We start from the raw sequence: 27,194 nt of genomic DNA, 5'->3' as shown, positions 1-27,194 counted from the left end.
AAAAGTAATCACATATTAAAACAAAAATCACAATAAACAGTATAGCGTATCTGGAAGACTTGTTACTGAAAAGTCCCCAAGAATATGGACAGATTAATCTACATGGCAGGAGATTTTAATTGGGTCCTCTATCCAGTGTTTGGTAGAAAAATGATTAAAATGCAGGCAAGGGGGAAAGGAAAAATTATTCATATGGCTTTGAAAATATTGTATTGAATTACAGTTAGTATATATACAAAGACAATTACATTAACTCAGCCAGAGGTTAGGTCTCTATTTCAGGAATGGGTGGGTGAGGTTCTGTGGCCTGCAATGTGCAGGAGGTCAGACTAGATGATAAAAATGGTCCCTTCTGGCCTTAAAGTCTCTGAGTCTATTATACTTTGTGATCTGATAGCAATAAGTCTTGGTCCAGAATAGATCTAATTTTTACATACAGAAATAATCTACAAAACATTCAAACATATTTATTGGGTCATACCCCTATCTTGAGAATTATCATCAGCCAAGGGAGCTTGAAATAAACAAAGCAAAACCAAATGATGCTCCAACTCTCCCTAAGGGCATATGCTTTCTTTTCTAACAGACACTGAAAAGAAATACACACCCCAGCTTCATCCAATTCATGCTTTTATGAAAAATGTTAAGGTACAATAACTCTCAAACTGAATGGACAAGTGAGTGAGGTACCAATGAGTTTTGCATAAAAGGGCAAGTGGAGACTTTTCTCTTTTCCCTCTTATTTCCATAGTATTAAGGTATGGATGGGTAGGTTGAATCCAGATACAACCTTAATTGTCACTCAGTAACCTTAAGTGTTACTGAAAAATATATATTAATTTATATATTAACATTTTTGTCCACATTTTTTACCTTGCTTCAAAGGCCAGCTAAGTTAATCAGTGAACGGGTCTGGCTATCCTTGGTATGAATCAGGCAAATACAGAGCTATCATAAGCGGAAAAAATTGGCTAATGAGCCTGTTTCTAGGTTTCAACAACTTTTCTGCTGTGGGCATTGCTGCTTCTTTTGTTTCTAACCATTTCTAATTTTCCAAACAGGAGATGGGATTCCAAAGGAAAGTAGCCCATTTATTAACAGCACTGAGATGGACAGAGGAAATATCTATGAAGGGAAAAATATGGCTCTCTTTGAGGTAACTTTCAGAATTTTTAAAATAATTTATTTTGAGTATTAAATTACAGTGCAATTTCAGGCTATTTTTAGAGAGTGAGGAAAGGTAAAAACAATTGCAGCTCTCTGTATACTAGAAATCCATTGTAGAAGACCTGTAAACATAATTTGTTTCTTTCAGTTCGTTAGTTTCCATAAGGTTGTGTTGATTTTTTTAAAAAAGTCTGATTAAAAATCACTTTTAAAATTAATCTTGATTAGAAACTTTAACTTAACCATTTCATAATTTATTTTATAAGCATATTGTATATTAAAATTTGTAGATGTAAAGAGACAAATAAGCGTCAATAATTTTTTTAAAGACCAGATTATGATGTGTTGAAAACTCAGAACTGCAATTGAATTCAATGGGAGTTGTGTTTGCTGAAAATTAGGCACTTCTATTGACTTAAGTGGAGTGTGATCAAACGCTTAATGAGTACCATGCTCTGCATTAGTATCTACTTAAATAGGACAGCAAAGCTAGCTAGACTTCTTTTAAGACAGGTTCATGATCAGACATGACTCAGTTACAGTAAGTTATATTGTATAAATAGATGTTTTTACTTCCTAATGTAAAACTGTATACTAAGGAAGCCATGCATTATTTAATAAGCACTTTAAATGAAGTGAGAAGAAATATTTGGATTCATGAAATATTAATTCAGATGTATATTTTCAAAGTGACATTAACACATGTAATAACTTAATGAAGATGGATTTTCTCCATAGAGTATTTAGCAGTTTTGTTTTATTTGCTTTTCTGTATTCTACTTTATTTTATAACCGTTAAACAATTTGAGGGTTTTTTTTAGAAAACATAGTTTCTCAAACACAATCAGTCCATCAGTTTGAAACAGATTATTTGATAACCCACAACCACAAGCACTGATGGAGACAGCTCACTGGATTAAAGTTCTGGCACCCAACAACTTCCCCTATCTACAGGGAGTTGGGAATGTCCTGAAACTGAGCAGTTGACAAGAGAATGCAATATCATGTTGAACTCAAAGGAAGCTCCTTGTGACTCATGCCTACAAGTGAAGGGTTGACATGAGTTGGAAAGCATTGATATCATATGTACTATACCTTATCTGGTCTAATGGGTTGAAGTCTGCACAGACTGAGATGCCTTAGTCAGTATCTGGTTTGAAACATTGAAAACAAGAGATCAGAACCTAGAAAGGGTCAACGGGTTAGAGCAGTGGTTCTCAAATATTTTGCTTTGGTTACCCCTTTCACACAGCAAGCCTCTGAGTGCAACCTCCTCACCTCTGGCCCCCATGGGCTTCCCACTCCCTCTTTGCCCCAACCCCTGCACTATGCCCTCTTTGCCCCTAACCCCTGCAACCCTCTCCTGTGCCCACTTGGGGAAACAGATCTACATGCATGAGCAGCTGGTATTGCTGTTTGCTCCCACCTTGAAAGCTGCTCCTCCACGCACCCCAGGGGGCTGTTATGGGGGGAAGCGAGGAGCAGTGTCAGGGCTCCCTGCATCAAGGTCACTTTCCTCACTTGGGCTACGAAAGGGGAGGATAGAGATCAGCAGCTCCTGTTGCTTGCCTCACAGAACTGTGCAGGTGAGGAAAATGATCTGGATTCAGGGAGCCCTGGTGTTGCATCTCTCCCTCTCCAAGCCCCCTAGTGGGACATGGAGGAATGATGGAGTGGTGAGCAGTATCTGTGCATCACTGCTCGCCCATTCCCCCCCCATGTTCCTCTGCCAGGAGGAAGCAGGGAGGATCACAGCCCCACACCTGGCCAGGGTCAGGGCTCACATCTCACGCCACCCACATAATCACGTTGCGAGCCCCAGTTTGAGTACCAGTGGGTTAGAATGTTTTGGCACAAATGTGGAGCAGGAGACAGAATCTGAGCAGAGGACAGAGTCTTAGCATTCTTGGGTGCTGTAATAGCTTCTGTGGTTGAAGGAGTGGTTCTAGAGGCCTTTTGCTTATCTGATGTCTGATGCAGAGGCTTGTTGATTCCCTACCTTTTGTAGATGGAGCTGGTGGTACAGAAGTCTTCATAGTAAACCTGGAGATTCAAAATTTCCATGCTACCCAGTGCCCTGGATGGAGGCCTCAAGTAGTTCCACAGACTTTGCCCTTGACAACTGCCTCAGGAAAACAGCCTGCTGCTGTGTCCAAGGCTGAGGAGGAAGGGGGATAAATTCTTCACATCTGTCCAGAGGATAGGTGTCCCTGAGACAGAAGAGACTCTGGGCATGTGCATCAGACTCAGGAAAGATTCCAGTGCAGGAAGAGCATCAATTAAATTATTTTTTTAGAATCTTCTATGATGGGCACTGAATGGGGCCAGAGTACAGTCACACATTGAGTTTCTAAGAAATGAGGGCAAAACAATCTTAGACTCGATAAACAGTACTAAGACTCACTAAAATTACATAAAATTTCCTAGGTGATCTATAAACTACATACCTTTAGTGATATACAGGAATGATTTTTGGGAGTGGAAATGTCTGTGTCAAACATGCTCTCAATTCTGAGGTTCCCTAATGTCCACAGCAGTTAGTATTCAGAAAGGAACTGAGAGTGCTTACAACTCATACTTCCTCACATAGCTTCAAATTCCAGATGTTTGATGCCACAATGTGGCATTCATGTAAGTCAGAATGGGCAGTAGCTTTCCAGAAAGTACCGGATCAACCATAATGCAGGCACCCATATGTGAGAATATGCAGAGATACCCTGAAAAAATAAAGGTTCCAAGGGTTGCTCCATCAGTACCAAACTCAGTTTTCAGCTGGCAAACAGGTACTTTGATCGGTGGCCAAAGGTTTAGCATTGCATTCATGAATCTGTAAATGAGGGTCTGATATCTATCAGGTTCCTGGAATTATTCTAGACAACAGACAACTGCAGTGGTGAAAGTGAATTCCTGGAAGGTGGTCCTACATGAAAAAAAGGTCTTGCATGCAGAATGGCCCACTGAACTGTATCTGTACAAGACACTATCAGGCCTAACAGGTGAAGTGCCTGCTAGACTAAAATATTGGGGTTGTTGACTTAAGTCTGTACCAGTCCTGTGATTCTTTGTTCTCTGCCCTAGCAAAGGGAAAACACTGTACAGATGGGTGTAAGCCTTGTCTTCCCAGATGTGTCTAATGCTACTTTGAGGCATACACAGGCCACCTAACAGCATTATAACCAACTGAGATAGTTATCCAGAGTATGATGAATGTAGATACCCTTCTCTCCCTCAGAGAGAATCAATAATATAGAGATTAATTTAGAGTACCTTAGAATATCCAGAGACCCGAGAGACTGAAGGCAGGTCAAAGGAAGGGCCACATCTTGAAAACACAGTTTCCCCACTATGAGCTGCATGTAGTAGAAGAAGGAATGATGGACTGAGATATTCAGACGTGCTTTTTGGAGATATATAGCGCATAGAAATAGTCATATATGGATATTCTTGATTAAGAGAGGTGCTCCACCCAGAATCTTACTGCTGTTTAGTTAGATTGATTTAGACTGATCAGGTAGGATGCCCATCCTCTTTTGGGGATCCAGGGCTATGGTTTTCAAATATATGAATCTAAAATTAGGCTTCTTAATCCATATGTAGACTTCCATTAACTTCAGTGTAAGCTATTGGATGCTTTACATTTTTAAAAAACAGGTCACTCATTTACTAGTTTACATATGAATTTAAATTCCAAATTTTAGGATCCTGTGTATGAAAACGCTGGCCCAGTAAATCTGGAATAGGTACCCTCTCAAGGTGGCACTGGTGAAATTATGCCCAGTCAAAAAGATATTGAAGGCATCTCTTTGGGACTCCTATCTGGGCAGAACAAATAAAATGAAAGGAAGAAACATGAAATGTGAAAAGTAGCCACATTGTTCCATATCAAATACAAATTTGTCCTCAGTAGTTTTAGTACACACTTTGTATAGTCTTTCAAACCTGCTCCCAATAGGAGAGGAGATATAGACTGGCTAGTTTTTGTTTACTGGAGGAATAGCTAGAGAAACTGCTTGTGTCTTGAACCTCAGGAGGATACCAAGAAGTAACCTTTTGCCCTGTGGAGGAAGGGAATGAGAAAAAGGGCTGCTTTTGATCCATAGCATTGTTTTCATGGCTCTTGCCCCAAGGAAAGAGAGAAAAAAGCATTTTTTTCCCTCTCTTCTCCTGACCCATACAGAGTTTGATCTTGTTTGATCAAATCAATCCAATGCATAAATCCATAGATCCATAAATCCAATGCATAATCTTACAAATCAACAATACTCTCTGTGTGGCCTGGGTGGAAACATTGCTATGGGATCCACTGTTTGACAGAGATTGCAATGAGCACATAGAGCTACTTCTACTCTGTTTTCAGTTAAACATTGATCATTAAAGAGACCATTTGGTAGATTCATAGAATTTTGGTTGCTATGATCATCTAGTCTGACCTTCTACATACACAGGCCATAGCATTTCATATAGGCCATGTCTATACTGACGGTGGTAAATTCGCTGCTGCCAGATCACTCTTTCTAGATCGATTTGAGCGGTCAGTGTAGACCCGCTCAATCAATCAGGAAGCCAACGCTGGTAAACCACCCCCTCAAGTAGCGTAGCGCTGCGTCAACGGGAACACTGTTCCCATCTGCACAACACAGTGTAGACAGCGCACAGAAGGGAATCAGAGCTGTCAACGTGAGTTACGCAAGCTACTTTGCGTAGTTTGCGTAACTCCTGTCGATTGCCACAGAATCTCCAGGTAAGTGTAGACCAGCCCATAGACTGTTTTCATGAAGTCCATAACTTCAGTTTTGAGGTACAGAATCTCTTTTAGAAAGACATCCAGTCTTGATTTAAAGACTTAAAATAACGGGTGAGTGATGGTAAATTGTTCCAATGGTAAATTACCAGCACTATATATATGTCTTATTTCTAGCCTGAATTAGTTTAGCATCATCTTCTAACATTCAAAGTTCTTGTGCCTTTGTTTGATAAAGAGCAATCTACTGTCAAAAATCTTTTTCTTCTAAATGTACTTACAACTTATGATTAAGTAACCCTTAAGCTTGACTTTGTTAAAATAAATATATTGAGCTTATTTAATCTCTCACTGTAAGGAATATTTTTCAAGCCTCAAATCATTCTTATAACTCTTTTTTGAACACTTTCCAGTTTGTTGTTATCCTTTTTTTAAAGGTTGGGCACAAGATCTGGACACGTTATTCCAGTACTGTTCTCACTTATACCATAAACAGTGGCAGCAACACCTCCCTACTTCTGAGACACTATAATCTCCTGTTTATACATCCAAATAATTCATTTGCTTTTTTTAGCCCCCACATCATTCTGCCAACTCATGTTCAGTTGATTATCCACCATGACCCTTTCCAGAATACAGTCCTCCATCTTGTAAGTGTGACCTATGTTCTTGGTTCTTAGATGACTTGCATTTAGATGTATTGAACTGCATTTTGTAAGCCCAGTTTACCATGCAGTCTGGATCACTCTGTACAATGGTTTTTATCATTATTTACCTCTTCACCAATTTTTGTGTCCTCTGAAAATTCAGTAGAGGATTTCCAACAATTATTTTTTGGAGTTAGACAAATATTCCCCATTCCCAAAAGAAAAATCAAGTAAGATGCTGGTAAGCAAAAAGAACAAAGCTTAAGCTTTATGGTTGTTTCGTGTATAAAGCATCACTTTAAATGTGCATGTCCTGGTTTTCATAAGTTTATGTGATTTTTGTTTTTTCTTCTAACACTAATATTCTTTTAGGGGTTTTGTAGCAAGATTATCTGAAAATTCCTGTGTTTTTAATGACTGAATATTGGATTTCCCCTTTCCCAGAAGTGTACAGTGAGAAGAAAACCCTTTTATGCAGAAGAAAATTTCACTTACCAAAAAAACCTCTTAAACCAGAGTTATATATTTTAGGGGAAGTCGTTTGGAACCATAACTTTTATTCAATGAGCTGTCTCTTTGTGGGTATGGATACCTAATGATCCATTGCAGACTGATATAAAAAGAAAATTTCCAAATAGGAATTAAATTTGGTATTAATTGAACAAAACATAATTGTCCACGTTTTCCCTAATCATTTTGCATAATATAAAATAGTCTGAATTAGGAAAAGAGTCACAATTTTTATTATGTAGCATTGTACGCACTGTACAGCCAAAGACGCTTCAGAAGTTTTGCTAGTAAATAATTGGCTAGGATTTTGTGGTAATAGGTACTGTATTATAATTAATCAATATTTGGCACATGAAGCTTTGAAAACCTGACATGAAATAGCTAATAGTTTTTATTTACTATTAAAGTATTTTTCAAAATCCCAACAGGAAGAAATGGATAGCAACCCCATGGTATCATCTCTTCTTAATAAACTAGCAAATTATACCAATCTGACTCAGGGAGTGGTAGAACATGAAGCAGATGAAGACAGCAAACGAAAAGAAATCAAGGTATCCAAACTTTTGAAAATTTTAATGATTGTTATTCTGTAGTATTTCCATTACAATACTAAGCGTTGTGTAAACACAAGGAAGGCATGGTTCCTGTCCTGAAGAATTTACCCTCTCAGGGTTGGTCTACATGACAGTTAGGTCAGCTTAACTATGCCACCCTGGCCTGTGAAAAATGTCACACCTGGTGTAATGTAGGCCTTCTCTACATCTAAATTATATTGGCATAGCAAAGTCTCTCAGGGATGTTAAAAATCCACATCTCGAGAGACATAGCTATACCAACCTAACCCTTAGTATAGAAAGTGGCAGGTCACAGGAAGAATTCTTCTGTAGACCTAGCTACCACCACTTGTATGTGTCTAAACTGCAGTTGGAAGGGTGCGTCCCAGAATGAGTAGAAAGACATGCACTAGCTCTGCTAACATACTAAAAATAATAGTGTGACCATGGCAGCTTGGACTAGCCATTTGGGTATGTAGTTGGAAGGTCAGGCAGGTTTGTATTCAGATGGTCAGACTGAGCTACCACCCATTTTGCTTCAGCCACACTGCTATTTTTGGTGCACTAGCTTAAGCAAAACTAGGGTGTGTCTGTTTACCTGTGCTGAGAAGCACGTGTCCAGGTGCTGTGTAGACATAGTTTAAAAGACAAGCTGACTGAGTATTGTGCCCCTTTCCCCTACTTTCAAAGTGGTTAAGTTGGTGATATGAGACATCTGAAATGATTTTTTTAAAATAATTTTTTATATTATAAGTGGAGCTGGTTACACCTCTTATTAAGATTTCGTAATATTTCCCATTATAAGACCCTATTTTCAGTTGCTCAGGACTTTGCCAATCTTTAACTGTGTGGCTGTTTGGGTTGAAATTTTCCATGTGGTGTGTCTGTCTAACTCTTATTTTTGGGGGGAAATTTCAATCAAAACTATTTGAGCCATTTCAGAGAACATTTCAGAGTACATTGTTTCGTTACTGTTGAAACAAAACCTGGCAACCTTTTCACCGAACCGACTCCATGCTTTGAATCAGGGACTTGAAATTTGGCAAGTAGAGTTGCCTTTATGTCATGCATATGCCTTTTGCCATTTCTCTGAAAACCTTCTCAAATTTGGCCAAGATACAAGCTTCTGAAATATCAGCTTTTGCACATGCTAAGTACAGACTTGTTAGAGATTTTAGGTGTTAAACACTGAAGATTTTTACCTCAGTAAGCATGCTCCATCCCCTCCCAATTCCTATGTGTGACCTGACTGTTTATGTACCATCCCTTTGTAGCCGCTGAGGATAGAGACTGGGACTGGAAGGTGGGGAGAAAAACTGGAACTGGGATCTGGATGGGGAGAAGACTGGGAATGACTGGACAAAGAGATTGGGACTGGGAGCAAATGAGAGACATGGGGGGATGTCTGGGAACCATTTTGCTGGGGTAGGGGATGACCATTGAAGTTGCAAGAGGGGCTGGAAGAGCAGGGAGACTGGGACCAGGAATTAATGAAGGAGGAAAAGAGTGTGAGGAGGAGAGAAAGATCTGACAAGGAGCTTGGGTGAAGGGGGAAGACTGGGACTTGGGTGTAGGAATAGGGAGAGACTGGTAGTTGGGGGGTTAGTCCAGAGGGAGGGAGACTGGGACTGGGATGAGAAGCAAAGCTTGATGAGTGGAGACTGGGACTGGGGAGGCAAAGAGAATGGGACAAGGTGGGTGGGGAAGATATAGGACGTGGTCAGGTTGGAGGAGATGAGGCGAAAGGAATCAAGCTTGTGGAAGGTCTGTGACCACTGGAGCCATACTCTCATCCAGAGCCTGGAAGGGAACCCAAGATGTCTGAGTCTTATCATTTTTCTGCTGTTGGCAAATATCTGTGAAAACCATAGGCAAAGTGCAAGGCTTAGCCCCTCTACTGCTGGTCCACATAGAGGATGACAACCTACTATTGATATTACTAATACTAACACTATTGCTATATTTTTAAACCATTATAATAACGTTATTAAAGTTTCAAAGTCAAGCACACAAAAATTAGGAAATGACCCTTTTTGTTGCATGTATTATGATAAAATCTTTAATTACATGATTACTTACTGGTTTTTTCACAGGCTCCCCTGCCTCATTCATTGCACGGGATGGACCTGTTCTAGAGATGAATCAGGATTGTGCAGTAAAGGATACTGTTGTCTGTAAGACCCCTGTCTCCTTTGTTGCAGAAGTTTGAAGGTATATAGTGAATGAGGCAGAGGATTGAAAGAACAGAAAGGATGATCTCAGGGTTAAGACAATTGAATGATGCCCTGGAGAATTGCATCTGCCACGGTCCCTATGTGATGTTGAGCAAATCATTTAAATCAAACTTTTCATAGGTGGTTACTAATTTTGTTTTTCTCATTTTCTGGGGTCCTAACTTGAAACCCTGAGGCCTGATTTGCAGAAATACTGAGCATTCACAACTGCAGCTAACGTCAGTCAATGGATAATGTACTTGAATATGTAAAATGCTATATAATGCTAAGGTAAGCTTAATTCTGGCATTTCCTGGTTTTTGGGTGCTTGACTTTGCAACCTTAATAATGTTTTTAATGTTCTTTTTGTGTGTGTAATTTATTATAATAATTATACTTATTTGTACTGCAGAAGTACCTAGAGGACAGGGCCTCATTGTGTCCCCATTGGACATTTATGAAAACAGTAGATAGTACCAGACCCAAAATTCTTATTCCAGTTGCCCCTGAAAATAGCCATTATTGGTTAGTGTAGGAAGGTGCAGTGGTCTTCCTCCGAGCCGGGGCTCGAAGAAGGGCCACAACCATGGGGTTGGACCAAAAAAGGGCCGGCCGCCCAGTCTACCTGGCAACCGGGAGGCCGGCTAGGGATAGGTCCTGCTGGACAACCAATCCAGCACCAGAGAGGCGGAGCCTCGGCCAAGTCTGAGACTATAAGAAGCAGGCCCCACAGCTCAGAGAGAGACAAGCGGCCACCAGAGGCAGACGTGCTGCCCCGCCAGCTGCAGCGAAGGCCGGAACTGGGCCGGGACGCTGCCCCTAGTGAGCGCCCCCTGGAGCACAGACCCCGGGAGCAGCCCAAGCGACCAACCACTAAGGGTTGGATAGGGCCCCCGGGCACCCTAGACTGGCCTAGGCCTACCAGGCCCCAAGGGCTGGGCCAAGCCCTTAGGCCCTAATGACTGGACCGAGTCCCCTGAGCCTGAGGGCTGGGAGATCCCCCCCCGAGGCCGGGCCTGACCTGGAGGAGCTGCCTGAGGCTGAGCCATCCCCCGAGACTGGACAGGACCTGGAGGAGTTGCCCCTTGCAGAAGAGCTTCCCACCTTGCCGCCTGTGGACGCTGAGGGACTGGCGAGCCTGCCGCGGGCAGTCTACCCCAGTGACACCGAGGATCCCACAGATACAGGTACCTGGGGATAAGGGGAGGAAGTAGCCCAGGGGCAGCCATAGCCGTGGCTGAGACAGGGGCAAGCTCCGTTCGCGTGCTGCGGCAGGAGCCCTTTGCCACTACTAGGGCCCTGGGCTGGGACGCAGTGGAGTTGGGTGGGCCTGCGTCCGCCTCCTCTCCCCCTTATCCTTGCCACCCAGAGAGTGAGTACTGTCCCTTGCATTCCTGACATGAGGACACTGCTTGCTCGCCCGCCCTGCCTGAGGGCCGGGGCGATAGACTGCTTGCTCGCCCGCCCTGCCTGAGGGCCGGGCCGATAGACTCACAGCCACAGCTAACATTCCCCTTGCAGGAAGGTGCAGTGGCCTTCCTCCAAGCTGGGGCCTGAAGAAGGGCCACAACCGCGGGGCCTGACCTGACCCCATGCTACACGTGGTGGAGAACGCGGGCACCCCCCCCCCCCAACGAAAAGGGGGACTGCCTGCGCCGAAGCTCTAGCGGAGTTCAGACGCCGACCGGTCTGATGATGGAGGCCGCCAAGCTCATCAAATGGCGGGCAGAAGCCCAACAGGAGCAGCAAGCAGCCCAGCTACGACAGCAGCAGCACCTGCTACAGAGTTTGTGCACCCAGCAACTGCAGCGGCAGTTGATGCAGCAGCTGGGTGCCTGGCTGCACCCACTCGCGGGGCCGGATGGACCCCAAGAGGGACCCAGGGGCCCGGGCCCAGGATTTGCCAATGGCCCACCGGGGCACTTACCCCCTCCAGGTCCGACCCTGAATTTTACTTACGGCATGGTATGCGCCGGAGAGGAGCGGGCCCGGGGGCCCTCTGGCCCGAAGATGACAATCATGGTTGGCCTAGCTGGGAGACAGGTCGAGGCCCTAGTCGACTCCGGGTGTGGGCAGACCCTCATCCTGCGGGGTTTGGTCCCCGAGGATGGGAAGACTCTGGGCAAAGTCGGTCTTCGTTGCATCCACGGGGACCTGTGGTTTTACCCTACTAGGCCGGTCCCCTGACCATAGGCCCACAGACCCGCATACTGTCCATAGGACTGGCGCCCTGGCTGCACTACTCGGTCGTCCTCAGCTGGGAGTGGCCCGACTTGGCAGGGGTCCTTCAGCGGGCGGGTAACGCCGAGGACCCTGAGGCAGGGGCCCCAGGTGAAGGGACCCCAGGAACCTCAGACCCACAGGAGGGCGACGACCAGCCGGACCCCAATCCCGAACCAGCCCCAGAGGCAGAGGAGCCAGGAGGCGAAACCACCCCGACTGATGGAGATCCACCATCCTCAGGAGACCCCCATGGCCGATTTCTGCCGGGACCAGAGGGAGGATCCCACCCTTAGCCAGGCATATGAACAACTGATGGCGGTAGACAGCATCTTCACCGACCCCCAACGAACCGAGCAGTGGCCTCACTTTGAGCTGCGGCGGGAGCGGCTGTACCGCCTGGAGAGGAGCCCGCAGACTCAACAACCCCACGCCCAGCTGGTGGTGTCCCGACTCCACTGTAAGGCTGTCTTACGGTTGGCCCATGATGTCCTGGCAGCAGGACACTTAGGGGTGGACAAGACTCTGGCCCAGGTCCTCTCCCGATTTTATTGGCCAGGTGTGCACCCGGAGGTCCGGGACTACTGCGCCTCCTTCCCTGAATGCCAGTGAGTGGCGCTGGCAGGAGTCCCGCGAGCACCTCTTGTTCCCATCCCCGTGGTCGGGACGCCCTTTGAACGGGTGGGTGTGGACCTGGTGGGACCCCTGGAAAGAATTCCGCTACCTCCTGGTCCTTGTTGACTACGCCACCCACTTCCCAGAGGCCATCTCCCTACAGAATGCCACCACCCGGACGGTGGCCAGCAAACTGGTTAAGGTGTTCACCCAAGTAGGACTGCCCTGGGAGCTGCTCACCGACCAAGGCACAAACTTCACCTCCTGGCTGCTGCAAGAGGTGTGCACCATCCTCGGGATCCAGAAACTCCGGACTTCCGTCTATCATCCCCAAACCAACGGCCTGGTGGAGTGCTTTAACCGCACCTTAAAGCACATGCTGCAGAAGTTCCTGCCAGAAGACCTGCGGCAGTGGGACCAACTAATCCCACCCTTGCTCCTCACCATCCGGGAGGTTCCGCAGGCCTCCACCCAGTTTTCCCCATTTGAACTATTGTACGGCCGTCAGCCTCAGGGGATCCTAGACCTGATGCGAGAGCACTGGGAGCAAGCCCTGTCCCCATCGCAGGGGATGCTCCAGTATGTGCTTGCTTGGCAGAAAATCCTCCGCCAGGCCGGGGCACTGGCCCAGGAGAACCTGCAAGCCGTCCAGCAAAGCCAGGCCCAGTCCTACAACCAGGGAGCTTGATCACGAACCGTCGAACCCGGAGACCGGGTACTGGTACAGTTGCCCTCTGCTGAATCCAAACTGCTCGCCAGATGGCAGGAACCCTATGAGGTCCTCTGGACTGTCGGCCCCGTGAACTATGAAGTCTACCAACCCGACTGGTGAAAAAAGAAGCAGGTGTACCACCTGAACCTGCTGAAGCGCTGGCGGGAGCGAGAGGGGCTGTTGATCAACCCGTATCCCCCAGACTCTGAGCTGGGACCCCTACTCCCCGAGCAAGAGGAGCCAGGAGGACCCCACCTCGGAGACACCTTGACCGGACCCCAAGTACAACAGGCTAGGCACCTAATTGAAACCTTTGCCTCCACCTTCATGGCGACCCCTGGAAAGACTGACCAGGTGTATAACACCATAGAGACTCGACTGGGGAGGTAGTGCGGATGGGCGTGCATTCCACACACCCCCCCCCCCCCGCCACCTCCAAGCAGTGGTAGATGAAGAGATCCAAGCCATGTTACACTTCGGAGTCATCGAGCCCTCAACAAGTGAGTGGTGGAGCTTGATGGTGCTAGTGCCCAAGCCAGATGGGTCCCAACGCTTTTGTATCGACTTCCGGTGGGTCAACGAGATCTCAAAGTTTGACGTCTACCCCATGCCTCGCATTGACAAGTTGTTAGACCGGCTAGGGGAGGCCCAATACTTTTCCACTCTCAACCTCACGAAAGGGTATTGGCAGATCCTACTGGACGCACGCTTGCGAGAGAAAACGGCCTTTTCAATGCCTAGCTGCCTGTTCCACTTTGTCTGAATGCCCTTCGGTCTTCATGGGGCCCCCGTGACCTTTCAGCGACTGATGGGATCAGCTCCTGGCCCCCCACATAAGGTACGCCGCCGCCTACCTAGATGACATGATCATCTATAGTCAGGATTGGAACGACCACTTCAACCAAGTGGCTGCAGTGCTACGGCCCCTGCGGAACGTGGGCCTGATCACTAATCCCCGCAAGTGCCACATAGGGCAAAAAACTACATACTTGGGCTACACCTTGGGCTGAGGGGTCCTGCGACCCCTGATTGATAAGGTGCAGGCCCTACAGGAATATGCCCGGCCGACCACCAAGAAACAGGTCAGGCAGTTCCTAGAACTGGCCAGATACTACAGATGGTTTGTGCTGAACTTTGCCACCCTCACCGCGCCCCTTTCAGATGCCCTGCGAAAGGACCAACCAACCCATGTCCAGTGGACCCCGGAGCGAGACCGAGCCTTCATGGCGCTCAAAGGGGCTCTGTGTCACCCGTCCTTCATATCCCAGACTTCGCTCGCCCATTCGTCGTACAAGCCGACACCTCGGCAGTTGGACTAGGGGCAGTGTTGACGCAGGTATTCGGCGGGGAAGAGCACCCCATCCTGCACCTAAGCCTCCGGCTGTTTCCCCGGGAAGAGCACTATGCAACGGTAGAGAAGGAGGCCCTGGCCACGAAATGGGCCCTGGAAGCCCTCAGGTATTATCTCCTGGGGAGCCCCTTCACCGTGGTCACGGATCATGCCCCCCTCTGCTGGCTCCAGTGGATGAAGGATACCAACGCCTGGGTGATGCGGTGGTATCTGGCCCTGCAGCCATTTGCCTTTTCCATTGAACACCGCGCCAGGCGGGATCCTGCCAATACAGATGCCCTATCCTGGATGGACCCACTGCTGCAGGCCAGCCCCGGAGACCGGGGACTGGACTGGGGGTGTGTGTAGGAAGGTGCAGTGGCCTTCCTCCAACCTGGGGCCTGGAGAAGGACCACAACCGCTGGGTTGGACCGAAAAAGGGCTGGCCGCCCAGTCTGCCCGGCAACCGGAAGGCTGGCTAGGGATAGGTCCTGTTGGATGACCAATCCAGCACCAGAGGGGCGGAGCCTCGGCCAAGGCTGAGACTATAAGAAGCAGGCCCCACAGCTCAGAGAGAGACAAGCGGCCATCGGAAGCAGACGTACTGCCCGGCCAGCTGCAGCAAAGGCCGGAACTGGACTGGGATGCTGCCCCTAGCGAGCGCCTCCTGTAGCGAGGACCCCGGGAGGGCCCAAGCGACCAACCGCTAAGGGTTGGATAGGGCCCCCAGACCCCCTAAACTGGTCTAGGCCTACAGGCCCCAAGGGCTGGGCCAAGCCCTTAGGCCCTAAAGACTGGACTGAGTCCTCTGAGCCAGGGCTGGGAGATCCCCCCCCCCCGAGGCCGGGCCTGACCTGGAGGAGCTGCCTGAGGCTGAGCCATCCCCTGAGATGGGACAGGACCTGGAGGAGCTGTCTGAGGCCAAGCCATCCCCTGAGATGGGACAGGACCTGGAGGAGCTGTCTGAGGCCAAGCCATCCCCTGAGCCCTGGGACCTGGAGGAGCTGCCGCTTGCAGAGGAGCTTCCCGCCTGTGGACGCCGAGGGACTGGCGAGTCTGCCGTGGGCGGTCTACCCCAGTGACACTGAGGATCCCACAGATAAAGGTACCTGGGGATACGGGAATGAAGTAGCCCAGGAGCAGCCATAGCCGTGGCTGAGACAGGGGCAAGCCCTGTTGGCGTGTTGCGGCAGGAGCCCCACCGACTTAGTGGCAACGCCTTTGCCACTGCTAGGGTCCTGGGCTGGGATGCAGTGCAGTTGGGTAGGCCTGCGTCCCTCCTCCCCTCCCCCTTATCCTTGCCACCCAGAAAGTGAGTACTGTCCCCTGCACTCCTGACTCGAGGACACTGCTTACTTGCCCGCCTTGCCAAGGGCCGGCGCCATTGACTGCTTGCTCGCCCGCCCTGCCTGAGGGCCGGGGCGATAGACTGCTTGCTCGCTCGCCCTGCCTCAGGGCCGGGGCACCAGACTCACAGCCACAGCTAACATTCCCCTTGTAGGAAGGTGCAGTGGCCTTCCTCCAAGCCAGGACCCGAAGAAGGGCCACAACCATGGGGCCGGACCGGACCCCGTGCTACAGTTAGCCAATTTGTTTTAGATACCATAGTGGGAATGGTTCTTGAGGTGGAATTTTAATGCATGGAAGGATGATGGTCATGTGAAGGTCAGGAAGGAAATTCCATGTGGAAGAAAACATGTACAGACTGTTGGAGGAAGAAGCAGTGCAGTCATCATTGGCAGAGTGAGGTGGGATGACATGATACGAGACCAGGGAGGATAAGTAGATGACAATGACAAGAAGCTTGATTTATGTGGCAGATGGATGCTAGTGAAAGTATTCAAAGAGGTTGTGAAGTGCATATAAATGGGCAAGAGAGACCATCTTAATATATCCATTTTGTACAAACTGGAGGGAAGGCAATATGGATATCAGGAGAGTGCAGAGAAGAGGAGGGTACAATAATCAAGATGGGAGATATGGGTTAGAATGAGAATTTTAGGTCTAGCAACAGAAATAAAAGGTCCCATTCTAGAAATACTGTGGAGGGTGAACCAGCAAAATTAGAATGCTTATTAGGAGGGAGTCACTGAAGACAAATTAGAGATTATGGGCCTAAGTCACTGGGATGATGATCATGATCATGATGATACGTTCAACAGTGACAAAGAATGGGGCTGAGTGGAGATGATTTGAGAGGAAAGTGAAGGTGTTTAGTTTGAACTGTCAAATTCAAGTTGATTGGAAGATATCTGGAAGGAGATGTTGGATAAAAGTACTAAAGTTTTGGCACAAAGGGTGGGAGGCTTATCAGGAATGGAAAAGATTTGTGAGTCATCAATATAAAGAATGGGAGTTGAAGCACTGCACACATATTAAGTTACCCAAAGAAAGAGTGTAAAGTGAGAAGGCAGGCAGTCATCCACCTGTAGGATGGCCATGGAAAGTAAGAGAGAGAAAAATGAGGAACTGTCAAAAAGAGATGTTGAAGGAATGCCAAAGAAGAAGGAAGAAAACTAGAATAGGATGGATTTATGAAAAAACAAGAGGAACAAGATGTAGAGAAAGCATTTATGATTGATGGTATCAAAAGCAGTGGAGATCATGGAGAATGAGAATGGAGGAAAGGCTCCAAGGTTTTGCCACAAAGAGGTTATTACAGACTTTAGTGACAGTAGTCTCAGTGGAGTGAAGTTGGCAAAAAGAAGATTTACTTACTTCACAGGTGTGGAAGGGGAGAGAGGAAAAAATTGGTTAATATTTGTACAGTCCTTTGAAGATGTAAGTAGTGTTAAATAATTTGTTGTGTATGTATTACAAATTTTCATGTCCTTCTTCAAGTGGAGGTTCTTATGTGTATTCTACTGTGGGTATGCATACACTCTTTGTGACTAAGACCAGAAAATTCTTGCTAGCAGTGTCCATTGGTCTGTGTCAGTACTCTTGTGCTGCCTATTTTGAACCAAGGACATAAGGGGAGGCACAGACCTACTGCCTCTCCAGTTCCTTTCTAGTGCTTGTATGGAACTCCTCAGTGTGCTCAGCTTTGCTAGAATTCCCATGTATACTTAACTTATCTTTGTATAAATAGTCTTTCCCTCCCTTAGATAGCTAGTTCTAATATAGTTAGAGTTTCAGAGTACAAGGGGATGTTTCCCTTCCCCTGCCCAACATTGATCCCAGGCTTCAAATACCATGTGCCCTGCCTCCATGTCTTCCCAATGATGATCTACATGCTTCCTGTTTGTGTTATCTTGAAGTAACCCACATCCCCCTCCAAATGCAATATTTAACATTTGTTTTCGCCTCAAACCTAGCAATCCCGTGAGTTCCAGCTTTGAAGACAACTAATGGAGCTGTCAATGAGGCCCCAGTCTGACCATGGGTCATCTGACCCCTCTGTATGTGGGCAGGGATCACCTAGTAGTACCCCTCTTGGTCAGATGCTTTCCAGCTCCAGACTGTCAAATACCAAACCTAAGGACTCTAGGAAGAGGCAGGAGGAGGGTAAGGTAAAACATACCTACAACAGTTGGAATAAATCTTCTTCTAAGGCCTCTAAGTTGAGGGCCACCTCCCCTGCACTGTTCAAATTGAGTGAGACTCAGTGCCCCAATACGAATATGTTAAGAGTTCAGAGGGGTCGTGGGTTCAAGCTGTTGGTACCAAGGGCCAAGATCTCCCCTGAACAGACAGCCAAAGAATGGGCAGAACTGGCAAGAGAGAGGAGGGAGCAATCACTGGCTGCACAGTTAGTACCACACAGCAGCAAAAAGGAATCAGCAGTTTTGATGTCTAATGCCCATCTTAAATCAGCACCATTTGCTTCACTAAGGGACAGCAGCTCCTCCCGCTCACCTTCTGCTAGATCAGGGTTCTTCTTTGAGTGTTTGTTCATGTCGATTCCAAGTAGGTGTGTGCACACAACGTGCACAGTCACTTGAAGGTTTTTCCCCATGTAGTATCTCTAGGGTTGGCTCTTGAGCCCCCTGGAGTTGCACCTTCATGGCGCCCTATATAGGGCCCTGCTGACCCCCCATCTCCTCAGTTCTTTCTTACCACTTGTGATGGTTGCTGGAACATCGATCTGCTCTTGCTGTGCAAGCATCCCCTTCATAGTTGTTCCCGTCTGTTATCTGTAAATAGTTAATATTTGGAGATAGTTAGCTTAGTTAGATAGGACCCCTATCAGGGTCACCTTCACCTTTTCCTGGGGCCAGGGCATGCCTCGTTCCCCCAGTTTTAAATTGTGCAGGGCTTGTAAAAAGCCCAAGCCTAGGAGCGATCCCCACACCACTTGTCTTAGGTCTCCCCAGGGCACTTATCAGAGGGATCGCTGCAAGATCTGTAGGGAACTCCACCCAAGAACGAAGGTAGAGAGGAGCCAGAGACTAAAGTTTATTCTCAACGAGGCTGCTCTCTGGCCCATACCAGGCCCATCTGAGTCAGTACCCAGTTATGTTGGCCTCAGTGCAGAGTGCACCCGTGTCTGTGAGAGACACAGCACTGATGAAGGAATCCATGATTAGAGACCCTCAGCATCATCAGAGATGGCTAGCACTGAGGGACACCTCACAGGCATGGCTTCAATCCCTTTCCTCCGTCCCACTCAAGAAGCAGAGGAAGATGTACAGGAGGCACTTGCCAATGCCCAGAACAGTGGGTATAAGGGCTCAAGCAGTGTGTGACCCGCGTCAGGCCACTCCAGCGTGTACTGTTGACTCCAGCCCTGGGACGGGGTCCATCAAGTCCAATGCTGTTGGACTCCATGCCCAGGGAGATCTGCAAGGAGGAATTGCAGCTCCCCTCCACAGCAGAAACCTTCAAGGCGGCGAGGGATCTTATTGGGAACACAATACCGACATCCCTTGCTAGGTGTGAGAGTGCGCCAGACACCAGACCAGTGCCAAAGAAACGCTCAATGCCATTCAAAGGGAAGCCAGCTATGATGCCTCAACCACCATCTCTCTGATATCTGTCACCAGCATTGACGGGAACTTCACCACCCTGTTCCCCAAGGAATGAGTTGTCAGGCTCCGACTCCGAGACGGAGTCGTACTCCTCGAAGCAAGGTTGACACCAAGAAGAGAGGCAACACCAGCCCTTCCCCATGCCTTGGCCACCACAGTGGCAAATGCTGACCAAGTGGCCTTTTTGAACCCTTTGGGCATTTTACAAAGCCCAGGGGCCACAATTGGGATGCTCGTTATCACTGGCCCCCAGGAGCAGATACCGACCATCCTGATCAGAATACATACTACCATTCGGCACTGAAACCAGCACAGAATATGATGCTGCACCCAGCACCGAACACGACGTTGACTCCAGTACCGACCTAGTAAGGGTGTCATCATCGTTGTCCTGGGACAAGGCAGTTGCAGGGTCATCACTGGCACCTGTTGCAGGGGACAGTAGGGCCTACCAGGAGTTGTTAAGGAAAGTGGCACAAAACCTGGGGCTTCAGATTGAGGAGGTCTCTGACAGCACAGACTCTGTGGTGGACATTCTAGCCACAGTGGGTCCATCCAGGGTACCATTGCCGCTAATAAAAACCATACAGGACACGATAAAATCACTTTGGCAGACTCCAGCCTCCCTGCCTCCAACTGCAAAAAGGGTGAAGAGGAAATATTTTGTCCCCTTCAATGGCCAAAAATACCTTTATACCCACCCCCCACCAGATCTCTTGTCGTGGTGGCCAACGAACATGAGAGGCAAGGTCAACAAGGCCCCATGCCTAGGGCGAAAGACACACCAAAAAAAAAAAAAAAAAACCCTGGACCTCTTTGTGAGGAAAGTGTATTCTACTGCGGGGACTCCAACTCTGCATTGCTAATCAGCAAGCGGTGTTGAGTAGATAAAACTTTTGCTCCTGTGGGGTCCATGGAAAAATTTAGGAGTCTATTCCATCAGATTCCAGGGCACAGTTCACAGCCTTGGTCGAGGAAGGCATGGCTGTTGCAATGGCTTCACTTAAAGGACACTGGGTGTGGCAGATGCAGCAGCCCACACAATGGCCTCAGCAATGTGACAGATTTAATGGCTACAAGCCTCAGACCTCCCCCATGAGGTCCAACAAACAATCCAGGACCTCCCCTTTGAAGGCCTGACTCTGTTGTCCAAGCAGACGGACTCAAAATTACACAGTCTTAAGGACTCCTGAGCCACCCTCAAGTCCCTAGACTTCCACACTCCAGCACCACAAAGGAGGCATTTCAGACCTCAGACCCTGCCTCAACTGTACCAGCATCAACAGAGGCAGGAGTACAGACACAAGAGGGGCAGGAATTATAGGAGGAAACCCTCTCAGCCTTCTACCAGCCATGGGGCAGGTCCAGTGAGACAATCCTCTGGCCCCAAGCAGAACTTTTGAGGTTGTGCCGGAAGACGGCGTACCAATTCAGGATCCTCCACCCCTATTTTTCTTAGACCTGTTATGCCATTTCTACTAGGTGTGGGCCCAGATCATGTCAGATCATTGGGTGCTACTCATGGTAGAACTGGGATACTCCCTCCAATTCAGCTCCGTCCCTTTTTTCCTCCCTCTTCAGGGACCCCTTTCACTAGCAACTTCTAATCTAAGAAGTTCAGGTGCTTCTAAAGATAGGAGCAATGGAAGAGGTTCCTTGGAAGCTAAGGGGCAAAGGGTTCAACTCCCATTCTGGGCTTACAAAACCTCAACAGATTTATTAAGAAGTTGATGTTCCGCATGGTCTTTTTGGCTTTGATTATTTCCTCCTTGGATCCGAGGCATTGGTACCCTCAACTTGAAGGACACGTGTTTTCATGTGTCAATCATTCCAAGCTACAGAAGGTTTCTTCAGTTCACTGTCAACCAGACCCACTACCCATTCACGGTACTTCTGTTTGGCCTTTTGGCAGTTTCCAGAGTCTTTACCAGGTGTATGGCAGTTGTAGCCCCATTCCTCAGGAAGCAGAAGGTACAAGTCTATCCATACCTTGATGACTGGCTGATCAAAGGTTGCTCCAGGGAACAGGTGGAAGCAGATGTAAAATTGATAAGGTCATCTTTCGTCACGTTGGGTCTCCTAGTCAACATACAGAAATCGACTTTGACCTCCACTCAGAGAATAGAGTTCATAGGAGCTGTTCTAGATTCAAATCAGGCCAGAGCTTATCTCCCAGACTCTCGATTCTGGACCTATGCTCCTGGAAGGGTGGTGGTCATCCCTCCTTGTCAGTCCAGAATGGAGGCCACACCCCCTTGCTGCCACACCTGTGTGGGCAAGCTTTCAGTAGGGATTTAGCTCTCTATAGGGCTCCAGTCCCAGGTATCACATGGCCGGTAGCAGTCAATGGGCCAGGCTCTGAGACTGGGCAGGCAAATAAACAGCCTAAGGCTCTTGGCCCTTAGACAGGCCAAGGCCAATAAGTGGTCTGGGGGGGTCTCCCTGAAGGGGGTGAGCAGCAGCGCAATCTAGAGCTCCTTTATCTTTAATCAGATAAAATATCTGTGTTTAAAGTAGAGATAAAGGCTCACTGGTTTGTTCATATCAAGTGAAATTATTTCTCTCTTCCATGCTTGGTAAGGGATAATCTAACAGACCAAACACAAAAATAGGCAGCCTAATTGAGGAGTCAGATTGGGTTGATATGCGGTGGTATTAAGTAAAAGCACATTTCTGTGGCTCCATCATTTTCTATGGAATTTAAACTTTCATTTAATTTAAAAAAGCAAAAAACCAAAAACAAATACCTAGGGTTTTTTTTTTTTTAGCCCTTATAGGTGTGGAGAAAACTTTCCAAGTATAAACTTCTGGAATATTTTCTCACTGTGCCTTCAGACAAAGGGATAGTCAACAAGTGTGAATGAGTGAGGTTACATATTGACAATGATCTAATTTTTAAAAAAATAAAAGATTAAAGCTTCAGCTGATTGTGTTAGGTGCTCAGTACTTTTTAAAATCAGATGTCTATTTAGTAGCCTAAATATGTACTTAAGAGACTAACTTAGGTTTGTGGTTTTGAAAAACCTGGCCAGTGTAAATATCAGTGTTAAGTATTTCACAGCTGAGCACTCCTACAGAAATGTAGGCAAAGGTTGGGATTTAGGGTGGGGCCTGACTAGAGAACTGTCATTTATATTTTTAAGATCTGGCCCCCTATATATATATTTTTTATCCCTGAGCCTCACAAATGAAATAAAGGAAATATTAACAAATGTGCCATATTGGATCAGTTCTGTGGTCCATCCAGTCCAATATCCTGTCTCAAACAGTGGCCAACACCAGATGCTTCAGAGGAAGGTGGAAGAAACCTCATGGCAGGCAGATGTACGGTGTTCTGTCTTTCATTAAGGTCTCCTAATTCTTAATAATTAGAGACTGTCTTAGTGCATAAGATTTTCTATTTTTTAAAAGTGCTGTATTAACTATTATCTATAAATCTATAAAACTAGAATCCTGAGGTCCTCACTAGGTTTTTGTCACTCCTTACTCAAAAAAGACTTTTGTTACAAGTCATTCTGAGTTTGCTGGATGAGGTGTTAAGATGCTTGACCTTTTGTTTGGAAAGGAATATTCTAGGTGTAATTTATATTTTGTTTGTTTCAGGCTCCACGTATGGGCACCTTTATTGGTGTGTACCTTCCCTGCTTGCAAAACATTTTAGGAGTCATCCTTTTCCTACGTTTGACATGGATTGTTGGAACAGCTGGAGTTCTTGAATCTTTCATCATTGTGTTTATGTGCTGTGCTTGTGTAAGTTAAAAATTATTTTCTTATATATTTACCACTGGCTAAATCCTATTGTGTGCTACTGCCATACCCACTCCCCTTCCCTCATCCACCCCTTGTACAAGCAGCAAGGCACAACCTTTTTAGAGAGCTCAAATAGCAATACAGGTGGGAGAGTTAGGTTGGGTTAAAATATTAGCCTGCCTTCCAAAATGCTATGGGTTTTTCTAGAATGGGTGTTTCTGAATCTCTCCTGTTAGAATTGTTCTACTTTGTATAAATATTGAGATATTCATTGGGCCAGAGAGAGAGAGAGAAAGTGGCTCAATCTGTAGATGATTATATAGACTATATTATTCTATTATAATAATCTATTATATAGATGATTATGGCACTCACATGGGATATGGGAGACACAGTGATTAGAACATGCCCTAATCATTAGGGTAGGCTGTTATGGGGTGTCTTTGATTTTTGGGGAAAACTGGTTTTTGGGGATTTTTAGAAAGGTCTCAGTTTCATCCCAATGCAGAATGGAAAAGTATTTTGAAATTTAAAAAACTTTCAAAGGGTGGAAACCATTTCTTGCCCAGCTGAACTACTTATCCTCATTGAACTGGCCAAAACAGGATAGTCGTAAGTTTGTAAAATGCTGGTGTTAGCCCAATTTACTCAGTAATTAAAATTGTATTTTATGGTAATCATTAAATTAATCCTTCGTATTTGTTCATCTCTTGATTTATCCTCCTACTTTGAGCCACTCTTGTGTTTGTTTATTTGAATTTAGGTAAGGAGGAATTACTTTTCAAAATTTCACATCAAACTCTGAAACTTAATTATTAGCAGTGCTGTTTTTTATCTGTAGCTTAAGTTCATAAATGCAATTGTTGTAGAATATGGAGCTGGGGTAAAAGATACACAGAGGTAATGCTGATGCTTGGTCATTTGTAACTAATTACTATTTAATTAAATCAATATTGTATTTGGATTGTTTTCTGGTGAACACTAAAAGTCCTCAAGGTTTTCCCTTCTTCCCATTTATATATTCGAAGGCTGACTTGGGAATCAATTAGGCCAGTCAGAAAAAAAATGCATATAACTTGACTTCCTGTTGCCAGGATTCAATTTATTCCAGCTAGGCTATTGGGCTTGTCCATCCTTTATAGTTTTTAAAAAACTTTATTTTGTTAAATTAAACATTCTCAGTTATTGTCTTTCCACAGACTATGCTAACTGCAATTTCAATGAGCGCAATAGCAACAAATGGCGTAGTTCCAGGTAATCACAATTTTTAACCTGAATCTTAAACCTAAAGTAATTATTGAATGCACTTTTTAGGATTTATATGCATTTTATATATATATAAACTCAAATCAAAGTTGGGATACTAATGTAACATGATATTTTAAACCAAAATTACTGTATATTTGGTGTCTTAGAAGTAATGTTTTAGAGTACGTGAAAAATCACTCTTTTAGCATGTTAATTTATGCATAGACTTTAAAGTGAGAGAGAATCATTATGATCATCTAGTCTAACCTCCTGTGTAATACAAGCCCCAGAACCTCACCCATTAATTTCTCCTTCAAGACCATCTATAACTTCTTTTTGAGGAATATCGTGTCTTTCAGAAAGGTGTTCATTTAAAGACTTAAAGTGATGGAGAATGCACCACATCCCCAGGTAAATTATTCCAATGGTTAATTGTCTTCATGGTTTCAAAATTAGTCCTTATTTCTAGTCTGAATTTGTCTAGTTTCAGCTTCTAATCACTAGAACTTGTTATGCCTTTTTCTACAAGATTAAGAACAGTCTAAAATAAGAAATATTTTCCTCATGTAGACTGTGATCAAGTCACCTCTTAGCCTTCACTCGGATAAACTAAATAGATTGAGAAGCTCAGTCTCTCACATTAAGGCAGGTTTTCCAGATCTGAAATCTTTAGTATAGTTCTTTTCTGAATCCTTTCCAATTTTCAACTTCCATTTTGACTTGAGGATACCAGAACTATTGAAAGAACTTACATATTGATGTGGCACATTCTCCATTACTTGGAATCTTTAAATCCAGATTGGTCCATTTCTAAAAGATATATGCCGTAGCCCCACCAGAGATTATGAGTTTGATACAGGAATTACTGGGTGAAATTATGTGATCTGTGTTATACAGCAGGTTGGACTAGAGTATCATAATAGTCTTATCTTTTCTTAAAATGTATGAATCTGTGCAATAAAACTAGTCTGTAACATACACAGGGTAACTTCTGTACATGACATAAAATTTCAGTAGAAAAATAAATGGAATCCTTACGCACAAAGTGATCCTACATCCTGCTTTTTCATATGATGCCCCCCTATTATCCTAGGAAATTCTTTCAGGACTCCTGAAATGTCCCACTTTTTTGCTTATTCAATCAAAATGTTTAGTTTCTTAATGTTTCTTCAAGATCTATTGCTATACCAAGTAGAATTTGATCTGTGTTACTTGGAACAAACAGCCCAATTGAATGAGTGTTCAATAGGATGTATAGTGTTTGGAATGAAGAGAGAAATTTAGACACAATCAAAGCTGTTCTTTTGATCAAAGGGAAGGTTTTTAATATTGGTTAATGATTAACTCAGAACACGAAGTTACTGGAAAAAATCCTCCACTTTGAGAAATAAGCATGTGTCACTGGTGAGTAAGAAGCTGGAAAGTAGCAACAACAGCATGTCTTTTTAAAAAAGTGTGTATTTTGTATTTTATATGACTCATAGTCCTAAAATAAAGTATAGGTGCAACCATGAGCTGGGATGATGACAAGGGGGACATGTTTTCTTTCTCCCTCCATCCCATCCAAATTATGTTTTCCTTCCTGGTAATGTCCCTTTTATCTCTGTCTACCCAATATTTGAGGAAATAAAAATGAAAAGGCATTTCCCTCTGATAAATTGTAAAGAAATAAGAATTAAATTAAGATAATATGGATAAAAGAGACTCTGTTTGGGCAAGGACTGTAAAAGAGGTTCTACTGGGATGGTCTACTAGAGACTCTCAGGGTCAGACTCTGATATGGATAGTGATCTCTTCAATATTATTAGCAAGTTAAATACTATCAGAAATTGTGTCATAATGGGAGGCCATAACTTCCCAGATATAGACTGAAAAATAAATGCTACTAATACTGGTAGAACCTAGTTATTTGTGGATGTAATAGATATCAGTTTTCTTCATCAAATAGTCATTGAAGCAACAAGACTTGTAATTTTTGACTTGGTTTTGGTAAATAGTGAAAACATCATAGAAGAGCTGGTTGTAGAAAATAACCTTGGATTGAGGTTCATGAGCGGATTTAGTTTAAATTAAATGTAAGGATAATTGAAACAGTCATCTAAGGTTTTTTATTTCAAAAGAGTAGACTTTGGGAAATTAATGGAATTAGTTAAATCAACTGGACTGAAGATCTCAAGGGCTTAAATGTGGAAGAGGTTTAGAATTTCTTTAAATCAAGTGTACAAAAACTATCTGCAATTTACATCCAAATGAAGGGGGGGGGGAACTTGTAAGGAAATGTTCCAAACCCAACTGGGTAAATAACTACATACAAAAGATTATTAGAAGTGGAGAGTCTCTAGGGAGTGGAAACAGGAATTGATCAGCAAAAATAGCTACATCTTGGAGGTTAGAAAATGTAGGAAGAAAGTGAGAATTGCTAAAAAGTAGAGTTGATTTAGCTCTTGCCAGAGAAATTAAAATAAATAGTGTTTTAGTTATATAAATAAAGAGAGAATAAGAAAGGATGAAGTTGGA

The 27,194-nt window shown here is 45.2% G+C and overlaps 1 protein-coding gene across 3 annotated transcripts in view; it reads left to right on the top strand.

Moving 5' to 3' along the window:
• The window catches only part of LOC137140967 (solute carrier family 12 member 7), a 246,385-nt gene that overhangs the window by 92,906 nt on the left and 126,285 nt on the right, over positions 1-27,194 (top strand). For 2 of the 3 annotated variants that reach the window (XM_067529728.1, XM_067529736.1), the window contains exons 2-5: positions 1,062-1,156; positions 7,494-7,616; positions 23,283-23,429; positions 24,629-24,683. In XM_067529728.1, coding sequence (XP_067385829.1) covers positions 1,062-1,156; positions 7,494-7,616; positions 23,283-23,429; positions 24,629-24,683 — 420 coding nt within the window. Of the gene's footprint in view, positions 1-1,061; positions 1,157-7,493; positions 7,617-9,751; positions 10,124-23,282; positions 23,430-24,628; positions 24,684-27,194 lie in introns of those variants that run through there. The other variant, XM_067529746.1, reaches the window with a different exon arrangement.

Source organism: Emydura macquarii, unplaced genomic scaffold (genome assembly GCF_026122565.2).
Source record: "Emydura macquarii macquarii isolate MOO-44397 ecotype Brisbane River unplaced genomic scaffold, CSIRO-AGI_Emac_v2 contig_320, whole genome shotgun sequence".
Lineage (NCBI taxonomy): Eukaryota > Metazoa > Chordata > Testudines > Chelidae > Emydura > Emydura macquarii.
The sequence above is the reverse complement of the archived record's forward strand: the minus strand, read 5'-3'. Positions and strand labels throughout refer to the sequence as shown.